At 46.7% G+C, this 11,557-nt stretch overlaps 1 protein-coding gene across 1 annotated transcript in view; it reads right to left on the bottom strand.

Moving 5' to 3' along the window:
* Window positions 1-914: 914 nt before the first annotated feature.
* The window catches only part of Erich6 (glutamate rich 6), a 33,059-nt gene continuing 22,416 nt past the window's right edge, over window positions 915-11,557 (bottom strand). Inside the window, exons 11-14 of the mRNA XM_078043560.1 lie at window positions 7,653-7,738; window positions 5,362-5,517; window positions 3,337-3,565; window positions 915-1,185 (exon numbers count right to left, since the gene is read on the bottom strand). Coding sequence (XP_077899686.1) covers window positions 922-1,185; window positions 3,337-3,565; window positions 5,362-5,517; window positions 7,653-7,738 — 735 coding nt within the window. The 3' untranslated portion in view covers window positions 915-921. The remainder of the gene's footprint in view (window positions 1,186-3,336; window positions 3,566-5,361; window positions 5,518-7,652; window positions 7,739-11,557) is intronic.

Genomic DNA, 11,557 nt, shown 5'->3' with positions numbered 1-11,557 from the left:
ATTAAGAAATAATATAACAATCCTCAGTGTTAGCCAAGTTCCTGGACAGCAAGGGAAACCCGAGGCGGTAAATGGGGACGAGTGAACCCAGCCCCCTCTCAGGGCTGCGGCAGTCCCTGCTCCTGTTTATCCTTCCCCTTCTGTTGGCTATTGGGGGAAGAATTTGGTGTTTTGTTGAGCCCTGAATGGTGGGTAGTCTAACCCCTCACGTCACACATTAATGCCAAATTCGGAATTGAGGAGTGGGCCCCCGAGCTGCATTCCTCCGCCCCTCAAAGACCAGAGCACCAAGTTGGGGGATTCCAGGCGCAGTGGGGTCCAGGTGCTGCTAGCAGGCCATCAGGCTCCCCCACATCCAGCTCTCGCTGATGGCTGAGGGCACTGCCAGATGGCCACTGCAGGTTCAGCAGGCCCCTCGGGATTCCTGCCACTTTGCCTATGTGTTGTGACGCCCAGCGCCTCTGCCTGAGGGTGCAGGAGAGGAGCAAGTCAGGCTGCTCCTGTGGCTCCCAGGCTCCTACGCCTGGTGTGATGCTGTGACGGCCTCCTGGAGACGTCCTGCAGCCTCTCTTGCATGGCGGGTGGCGGGAGTCACCTCTGGATTTCCCCAAGGTAGTGAGCCACAGTGCCCCTCCCTGTCCCCGCCTTCCTGGCTGCTGTGACCCCAGGGTGCTCTGCTGCTGTCTGGTACTGGGCAGTGAGTGGTCCCCACCAGGAAGTGTCTGGACTCAGAGTGCAGAGAAGAGTGTGGACCTTGGGATTTCCTAGTCATGTAGTACCCTGACTTTGAGACTTCCCAATCAGACCCCCCCCCACAAAAAAAAACCTTAACAAAACAATGATATGGAAAAAAGAAAATACATAAGTAAATGCAAAGTAAGAATATGAAAATAGCAAACAAGGAGAGCATCTCCCCCTTGTTTAAATGTTTTCCTTTATTCTGTCTCTGACAGTTGTCAGGATATCTTTCTTTGCCCCTGAGTTGTGACAGAGGGCAAGTAGTTTTAGACAGAGTGAAGAAAGGTAGGAAGGCTGCTTCAGTCTTCCCCAAACCTGGCTCGAGGGGAAGGCTGCGCCACCTTGCAGCCTGTGGAACAGCCTGCGGATCTTGATTAAGCTGGCCAGCAGGAAGAGGTCCTCTCCACTCACGTACCACAGCACTGGGATCTCCTCAGGCAGGGCCACCTTCCGAGCAGCAGGGAGAAAAGGAGGGTCAGAGTGTGGAGTGGCGCTGTGGTCACCCCTGAGCGGGACAGTGGTGTCCCTAGGACCCGCTTGGGGCTAGAGAGCAACCAGCGCTTGCCAGTTACTCGAGCATCTTAACCAGGTCACAGGGAAGGGAGCGCAGAGGTGCTGGGGCAGACCTGCCTGGGGAGTGCCCCCGGGCCGTGCCAGGCCGGCCTGGGGGCAGAGGGGGGTCCTGCCCCAGAGAAGGCCGACCTGGGGCTGCCCAGCCTCCCTGCCTTCTCGTAGTGTGTCCCCACCTCTGCAGGCGGTGACAAGTGAACCTCTCTTTAGCCTGTGTGGCCTCTGCTCTCCCACTCTGGGGCCTCAGCAGGGACTCTAAATGTGGGTAGAAGCTTGTCACCGTGAGCAGAGGGACTGCTTACCTGCAGAAGGCAGGACTGTGGCATCTTTCTGCATTGGCCCTCCCTCCACAGAAAGGAAACCAGGGAGGAGAGGACGACTGGACAAAGGGGAATGGAGAAGTCCCAACCTCCTGTCCACCGTCCAGCCCCCAAACCAGGAAGGCCACTCGGAGGTCACGTCAGGGATGGTTCTGATGAGATCTCGTCCCCAGAGATGATTTTAAGGAATTATTGAAAATCAAAACACAGAGGCAACTCTCTGTAGGGATTCATGGCCAGAGACCCTAACCCAGCACACACACGCCCTGAGCTCCGCCGAGTAAGAGGTAGGGGGACCCTCGAGGATGGGGATCCTCAAGGATGGGGACCCTGGGATGGTCATGGGAGGCAGCCCTCTCCGTGCCCCTCGTGTAGGCCCCTTGTGCGGGCCACTGGTGGCCACAGCTGGCGCTGCACTGGGCTCTGTGCCCCCAACAGCAGCCCCCTGCTCAGATTGCAGCCGGTGGCAGAGCACGCAGGAAAACAGGTCTCAAAGGCAAAAAGGAGCCCGCAACTGAGAGCCGGCCAGTATGAAGGGCATCAGGCCCTCCTGTGGAGACACCAGAGCCCACAGAGAAGGGCTCGCAGGCAGTGGCGGAAATGTGCACACAGCTTGTGCCTGTCCACGATGGGCACAGTGTGCATGTGTGCATGGACCCACTGTGCCAAGGAAAGACAGCAGTGGGCACGCTGCACAGGAGCCCAGGACAGCACACTCTCCTTTATGCAGACACGTGGAGCTCTCATCCAATGTATATAAGCATATATATAAAATATGTAATTCCCCAGGGATTTGAGAGAATATTATCGTCAAAGAAAGACACAAATTCTATGAAACCAGGCACAGTGGCACAGGCCTGTAATCCCAGCAGCTCAGGAGGCTGAGGCAGGAGGATCGTGAGTTCAAAGCCAGGCTCAGTAATGGCAAAGCCCTAAGCAATTCAGTGAGACCCCGTCTCTAAATAAATACAAAATAGGACTGAGGGCTGGTGGGTGCCAAGAACCACCCCTGGCACTCTGCATACTAATCCTCGCAGTGGCTGTGGGTAGGGTCAACTAGCTTATGGAAGAGAGCGTGAAGTTCATTTTCACTCAGCCAAACAGCAGCACTGGAGTTTGGAACTCAAGACTGTGGAACTTGCAGTCTGTGTCCTTAACCACAGGCACCACTGCCATCCAGGGGTGCACTCTGGGCTGTGCCCTGAGCAAGATAGCAGGGCAAGAGGAGAATAGTGTGGAGGTCCACCTCAGGGAGCCCACCATCCAGTGGGAAGGGCAGCCCGATCAACACGGTGGGCAGAGGCAAGGTCACAGAAAGCCCCAAGAAGGACGTGCTCAGTGCGGGTGAAGGCCCAGGAGGTCTGGCGTGTGTCTCCAAGGAGGTGCTTGGTCTTGAGTGCAGCCAGACCAAGTCCCCTGGCCAAGCTCAGGGCTTATGCCATAGCAGGGCGAGAAGCAGACAGGAACCCTAAAGCCCAAGCTCCAGCAGTCACAAGGCTCCAGCCGTGCTCCCTGGACCAGGTCTGATGGAGGGGTTCAGGAGACACAGTGAGGCTGCCTCAGTCCACCTGAGACAATTGCTGTGGCTGTCACTGAGCTCCCCGGCCCCTGGGGGATCAGGCACAGTGCAGCCCACAGTAATGGCACCTAGCACGTTGCTTTACTCTTGGAAGCTGAAACGCTTAGCCCATTTTAGAGATGTGCCTACCTTCACTTTGGTCCCAACGCTGATTCTTGCCTGTTGTCCCATTGCTAGGAAAGTGATGGAAACTTTGTCCTGCCCTAAGATTCGAATTCCAACGTGGTGGTTCAGAGCCAAGAAGACAGGCTTAAACGAAGCCAAAGGCGAGGACGTCACAGAACGGGACCAATTCCAGACTCTTATTCTATTGCCAGCTTGATCTGAATATTGACCTCCCAGGAGATTGATGAACACCCTGGAAGGAAATCAGAAACTACAGATAGTGACACCGCTGTACAGGACTGGAATTCGCCTGTCCTGGCCAGAGCACAGGTGATGGGACCTCAGGTCATCCCGGGAGCTGTCCCACTCTGACTGACTTGCCCACTAATCACCAGTTGTGGTCTGATGGTGGGTCCAAAGAGGGGCTGGAGGGGTGGAGATGGAGCAGGGAGTTTGGTCTAGAGAGAGCGGCTATAGGAGAGAAGGCCCATCCTGAAGGAGCACAGACCAGCACCTGATCTCCATCAGGTCAAAATGAAGACCAGTGGGGAGATTCTGGGGAAGCCCCAACTGGTCTCACAGTGTCCAACAACTAAGAGCCAGGTGCCCCTCTGGGGAACTGATTCTTGCCTGAGTGGACAGGAGAGGCTCAGGGAACACCCAGAGATCTCTGCAGTGGAGAAGGCAGAGGTGGGCTTCACCTCTCCAGTCTCGGAGCGCCTCACGTTTTACCATGTTACATGTCAGCTTCCCTGTGCTGACTCAGATCTGGTGGCACTAGTTACCATCCATCCTACTCAGTCACCTTCTTCCAACCAGGATCACCATCCTGAACTAGAGAGCATCTGGGCACTGAGAAAGTTGGCTTAATTTGATAATGAATTATTTTTTTTTCAAAACTATTATGAACTGCCCATGAGGTCTCCCAAGACAAGGTAGCTAATGTCTCATATTCCCAGGATTTATGGCTGGTAGTCATCTAACCAAGCACTAATTAAAAACTAAGGTGATTCTCTTGTTTGATCTGGAAAGGGGGAGATTTAGTTTTACCTTGAAATGTGAGTGAAAATAATATCTGGCTGAAAATCCCTGAATAAATTAGCCCTTTTTTACTTTTTTAGCAAACATTCTTTGAGTCTTTACCCTGAACAGATATGTTGCTATATAATGGCAAAGATTCAGAGTGTGCCTCGAGGAACTTCCAGCAAGCCACTTGCTCAGAAGGGGCTCTGGGAGCACCCAGGACCACCACACCCATGGGAGCCCCCTCTCAGGATAGGGGCTGCACACAGCCAGCAGGAAGCAGCCACTGTGGTGTGCGTTACTAAAGCACCCCACCAGAGGTGACATAGAATGACTGCCAATCATATCCAGTGTGCGTGGTGCTGCTTTGGACTGAAAACACAAATAATTCATCCTGAGCTTCCTCAAGAAGGGCAGTCTCCAAGTTTCCCAGGTGAGATCATTATGCCTAGAAATAAAGAGAAATATTTCTTTCTGAAAATCTCGGGATGTTAAACTTGTATCTGAAGTTGGAAGCCAGATTTCACTTTGTCAGGCTAAATGAAGCACAAGGATGTCATGAACTTCGTGCTCAGTTGGTCAGCCCGGGGTCAGGGTCCTGGTCCTTCAGGGGACTGCTGGCACACTCCTCTTCTGGTTGTGCCATCAGACGCTCCTGGTGAGCTGTGGCAGTGCCCTCAGTGACTGTCCCTGAACAGCTGCTTCCACAGATGGGCATCACCCCACCATGAAGCACAGGCTCCTGAGACTGTCCAGGCTCCAGTCCTCAGTCCCTAGAGGGACCACACTGTGTGGTTCACATGTTCTTACTTCGAGTAGAAAGAATGTGACAAGCTTGGTTTTGTATAGTTGGTGGAATTTTCCTGCTAAAAAGCTTATGGAATAGCATACACCAAAAACAGCTCTGTGCTGGGCATCGTCACCTAAAGACCACTAACTGAGATCATCCTAAAGCCATTCCTGTCCTTTTTAAAAAGTCACAAAATCAAACGGACAAACAACAGCAGAAAGAACACAGAGGCCTACCAGACATTTCCATTGGGGTGGTAGCAGGAGCTTCTGCCCGAGGAGTCCAGCAGCGCCAGGATGGCAGGGTTCATGGGCACGTCTTCTTGGATTATACACGTGAAGCCATTTATCTTGTTGGGCACTTGGATGATGGCTAGGTTTCCAGATGGATAGCTGAGATCAGATAAGGTCATATGAGTTGTTCTAATGGTCTGTGACTCTACTGGGAATAAGTTCAATTTATGAGAGAACTGTTTAAAATTATAAAGCATTCTTGCATGGGAGTTGCTGTTAATACCAAATAATTTATGTCTTTTATGTGGATCAAAATATATTTATGAGATGTAAAATTCCTCAACAAAACCCTAGCAAACAGAATTTATATATGTAAAATTTATGCACCATGATAAAATGGGGCTTATCCCAGGAAGGCAAGGTTGGTTTAACATCTGAAAAAAATCAATCAATGTAATATATACTACATTAACAGAAAAAAAGCAAGAAACACATGAGCATCTCACAGAGGACAGGAAAATACCTTCTATTAACTTCAACACCTTTTCATGATAGCAAGACTCAACAACAGTCTTCAAATAGAAGGGAACACCTTCCACCTGATAAAGGCACCTATAGAAACACTGCAGCTGAAGTCGTGCTTCACCACGAGATGCTGCTTGCTTTCCTTATGGTCAGAACTAACATGGACCCTGTTGCTCTGCTCCACTCAGTGGTACCAGAGAGTCTGGCCACAGAGTGTTTGGAAAGAAAAAGAAATGAAGGCCCCTAAATTAGAAAGGGAAATAAAGCTGTGTTTGCAGATGACATGATGTTGTGCACAGAGAATCCCAAGGAATCCACACAGTGGAAGGGTCAGCACTGATGAACAAGGTAAGCCAGGTCGCAGGCTGCCAGTTCAATATACAAAAATAACTGCACTTCTGTAAGTTAGCAGTGAACATTCTGAAAGTGAAATAAAGGAAACCATTCCATTTAGATAACATCAAAAAGGATAAGGTATGCTGAGGAAAATTCACTTAATGTCAATGCTGGGTCCACATGGAGGCCAGTCATAAGACCAAGAAGACACTGGATGGAGGCTGAATCGTTTTGAAAATCAGACACAGCCTTCAAGAGGGCTAGGAAGAATTAAAATCAGGACACTAAATGACAATAATAAAAGTTGGATAAGTTATATGTACTGATGTAATTGAAATGAAACCTGCTCTTTTTCTCATAGAACCTAGGGAACTAAGACTGCATTAGGACTCCTCTGCTGTGAAAGTTCTGGTTTATCATTAGGGTTTGGCTAAACATTTGGGAAATTATGACTAAAAATGATTGTCTTTTATAAAGGGAGACTCCTTAGTTCATGAAAAAGTCCTCATGAAAAAGAAAACTTTCTCTCAGCAGCTCGGGAGGCTGAGACAAGAGGATCGCGAGTTCAAAGCCAGCCTCAGCAACGGCGAGGCATTCAGCAACTCAGTGAGACCCTGTCTCTAAATAAACTACAAAATAGGGCAGGGATGTGGTTCAGTGGTGGAGTGGCCCTGAGTTCAATCCCTGGTCCCCCCTCCTCCCCACAAAAAAAAAGAAAAAGAAAACCTTCCTAGAGTTAGCAAGAGGTAGGGAGTGGCTTTTATGTCAGAATATCCAGTGGCCTGGCGGTCAGGCACCAGCCCAAGTGGTCAGTGACTTAGTGTTCCAGGGAATGGATACTGGATTGGGGCATTAAAAAGTAACCTGCTGCTCATGGGTGTGTAAGCAGCACACATGTTCTGGGGAGCAAGACCTATCAACGCTATAGAGTAAGAGGGCAAGAGATGTGGTGAGGAATTTCATTTACCCCTAGGAACTAAATTCAAGGAAGTAAGTGGTAAGTGTGCACCAGAGTTGTCCCGGCAGCTGTGGAGCATGACAACAAAGTGGCGCCCACCTCCCCAGGACAGCAGGAAGTAGGCTGGAGGAAGCACAGTAGGCCCATGCCATGAGGTCGCATGGTCACAGCAGTGGCCTCGCCTCTCCACGTCCTCGCATGTCACTATTCAGGACGTTATTGATCTACAGTTTCATCAGATTCATACTCATCTCAGTTACAAACTACAATAAGCAGTTGAGGAACTTATTTTAAAGAACTGTATAGGTGCTTGTAGATAGAAAAAAGTATAAAAAGATGTATTTTATGTCACCAGTTTTTCTCTGGGAAGTAAAATTTGGGGGGTGATATTTTTTCTTCATACTTCCCAGTATTTTCATCATCTTTCTTTCTTTGAGAATGAACTGGCAATCTCTCTCCTTGATGGAAAGGATACAAGATCTGTGTGGTCCCATCTGGGAACGAGGTCAGGAACTTGCGGCCGTTCTTGTAGTGCCTCTCCAGGAGCTCGCTGGTCACCACCTGCACTGGGAGAGAGGGTGCCAGACAGCACAGCCCTGGTGACAGGCCACTTCCTCACGGCCATGTTGACCTGCTCCACCCGCAGGGGCCGCCCCAACGGCCATTCAGAGTATGTCCCTAACCCACAGTGCAACTCGAGGAGAGCTCTCTGGGGGACTCTGACGTTCTTCCTTGTTACGTCCTACACATATTACTATGAAACAAAACCAAAGAAGGCAAAACCAGTCCCCCACGACATCCTTTCACACCCTGATCGTGTGTTAGGACTGCACACTTAAAAAGGGTGAGTGTCACTATGACATTTGACTTCATCAGGGGAGAGCAGTTCTGAGAAAGCGACTGCAGCAAGTGTCCCAAGCTACGGGCACCTCTGGTGGAGAGTGGCCTTCTGACGGAGCCCAGCAACAGTCCCAAGCTCCATCAGCTATTGTAGGTCACACTCCACGTGGAGGGGTTGAACCCACATTTCACCATACAGCAAAGGTTCGGTTTAACTCCATCTATTCCTAACCTTGAATCTTACCAAAATGGATGGAGGAATTCCTAGAGCTAAGCCACGAAACAACCTGTTTTTTGCATCAACATTGCCATTTATTTTAAGAAAGCGTTATCGCATCTGGAAATAAAGTCCATGTTTTCACTTTTTAACATAATGAGACATGGAATGCACCCAGGCAAGCCATGCATTAACGAGTTGTTACAAAGCAATCACCCCCAGTGGCCACCCAGGTCAGGGGACAGAGAGCACAGAGCTGCTGCCCCAGACAGCCCATCTCAGTGTCCTCCAGAGCAACACTTCCTTCCAGGATGTGACTGTTATCATTTTATCTATACAGAAGTTTATTTTTCCCCATTTTTGAATTTTACATAAATGGGATCATATGTTATGTATTTGTATTGTCTTGCTTCTGTCAAAATTGTTTCTAAGATTCATACTCATCCCAGTGTTCAGATGTAATGCAATGACTATAATCTAGGTATAGTATTCCACTGTATGAATTTATCACTGTTCATTTGTTCTATTGTTAAAAGAAATATAGGTTATTCTCAGTTATTGGTTATTACAAACAAGGGTCCTAGGGATATTCTTACACATTTTGTTTTTTTGTTTTGGGTTTTTTTTTTTTTTTTGGTATCAGGGACTGAACCCAGGGGCACTTTCCACCAAGCTACATTCCCCACCCATTATTATTATTATTATTATTATTATTATTATTATTATTATTATTTTGAGACAGGGTCTCACTGATACTTAGGACCTCACTAAGTTGCTGAAGTTGGCTTTGAACTCTCAATCCTCATGCCTCAGCCTCCAAAGTCAGATGGGCTTACAGGCATGTGTCCCTATGCCCAGCTTTATTATGCATGTATTTTGATACCAGAGGTAAAACTGACAGATCCCAAGGTATACCAATCTTCCACTTCACTCGATAACGTCAAAATGATTTCCCAATTCAATTAGAGGCAAATAACAGCCACCGTTGTTCTATCTCTTTTCCAAAAATTGGTACTGTCAGATTTTACACTTTTGCCAATATTATTTGCATGTGCTGAGATTCTCATTGTGATTTCAATTTCCATTTCTCCAGTCACAAATGAGGTTGAACACCTTTTCATATACTAATTGGTCAGCTGGATTTTCTCCTCTAAAAAGTGTTCAAGGTTGGGTTTTTTTTAGCCCATTTTTCTGTAAGATTGACCTTTTTCATGTTGATTTACAAAAATTCTTTATACATTTAGGATAGAAGACCTTTTGCTTGTCATATGTACTTCAAATATTTCTCCGTTCTGGGCTTGTCTTTCAGTTTTAATGTGTTGAATCCTTTTATATCCTGCTTTTAGGTCAGAGGGCTATTCTTCAATATTTTAAAAATCCTTATAGCTTTGCACTTCAATGTAGGTCTTGAATCCTCCTGAAACTGGTTTTTACATGTGGGGTGAGGTAAGTGGTTCTAATTTCCTTAGTAAAACACATGGATACTAAATTGTTCCAGAACCACAGAATGAAAGATGACCCTTTCCCCATCGTGGGGCAGTGCCATGGCTCTCCTAAGTCAGGTGTCTGTGCATATGTGAGTCTGGTTTTAGACCCTACCTTCTGCCCCAACACCACACTGTGCTAACTGCCTATTTTGTAATGGATCTTAATATCAGGTAGAGAGTGTTCTCCTCCCCTCCATCTTCCTGAAGAGTGTCCTGACAACTCTAGCCTTTCCATATTTCCACACAAATTTTACTGTCAAGTTACCAAGACTGCCCTTTCCCCCATCCACAAATGTGCAATCCCATTAGAATTTGATGGAGTTGAGTTGCATCACTGAGGGAAGACTGCCATCTTTAAACTATTTTCTGTTCCAACCCATGAATTTGAGGTCCGACCTGTTAGACGTACCGGTTGAGTATTCTGTAGCTTGACTTCTGAACAAGGCTTCAGGACACTGCACAGTTGGCCCACATCCCTGCAGTCACCCAAGTACAGAATCAAATTTTTTGGGGGAAATTGTGACCATACTTAACACATGTAGACTTTTTTCCTTGTCATGATTTGCTGACCAATGCAGCATAAAACCATGGAAACAGCTTTACATTGTGTTAGGTATGACAAGCAACCCAGCTGTATATAAAGTTCACAGGATGGGGTGTGGGTTCTAGGCAGACCCAGCTGAGCACCTCTGATTTGAAATCTGAAATGCTCCACAGTTTGAAGCTTTTTGAGCACCAATATTATGCCACAAGAGGAAACTTCCATATGACCTCAGGTGGTGGGTTACAGTCAAAATTCAGGTTCACTAGAAATATGATAGAAAATTACCTTTAGGCTATTGTTGTAAAGTATATATAAAAACAAATGAATTTCATGTTTCTATCTCTAATGAGATACCCCAAGGTATCTCATTATATATATATGAAAATATTCCAAAATTTTTTTAAAAATCTCAAATCTGAAACACTTCTGGTCTCAAACATTTCAGATAAGGGACATTTAACCTGAAGTGTGTTGTAGGGGACTCCAGTATCCCCAGATTTTGCGATCTGCAGGGCATCCTGGAATGTCTTCCCCTAGATATCGAGAAACATCTGTAACTGCATTTGACCTTCCTCCCAGTTCACATTCTATTGTCTTGTGTGTTAATTCTGCACTGCCTTCATTATTGCTGTATCAACCAACTTTTACATTTATCCATATATACCATGTCCCACTTTCTTTGCTCTTCATTGAATCTCAGGCTGTCTAACTACCACAGAACATTCTTTAGAATTCCTTTAATGAGGAGCTACTCAATTCTGGTTTTGCCAGAAAATGTGCTTCTGATACGCTGTATTGAGAAATATTTTAGCTGGATATAAAATTCTAGATTGGCTGTTGTTTTCTTTCACATAATGAAACCATTCCACCATCTTCTAACTTCCATGATTGCTTCGGGAGGTCATCTGCTAGTCTGTTCTTCCTTAACTGTAAACTGAACTTATTTTATTCCTCTGCTTATTTTAAGATTTTCTTTTTGTCTTTGGTTTTCTGCAGTTTTACTATAATGTGTCTGGGTTTTATATATATATATATACACACACACACAAACACACAAACACACACACACACACACACCACACACATACACACTGCTTGGGATTCACTGAGCTTCTTAATCAATGGATTGGTCTCTTTTTTTTTAATCAGTTCTGAAAAATTATCATTAACCATTTCTTTAACTATTACCTCTGCATAATTATATTTTTCCTACACCCTAAGGCATTTTGATAAGCAAAATTTGGGCCTTCCATTTTAGATATTGCATCCTATACTCTCTTTTGTGTCTCTTA

The sequence above is a fragment of the Ictidomys tridecemlineatus genome, chromosome 3 (genome assembly GCF_052094955.1).
Source record: "Ictidomys tridecemlineatus isolate mIctTri1 chromosome 3, mIctTri1.hap1, whole genome shotgun sequence".
In the NCBI taxonomy this organism is placed as follows: Eukaryota; Metazoa; Chordata; class Mammalia; order Rodentia; family Sciuridae; genus Ictidomys; species Ictidomys tridecemlineatus.
The sequence above is the reverse complement of the archived record's forward strand: the minus strand, read 5'-3'. Positions and strand labels throughout refer to the sequence as shown.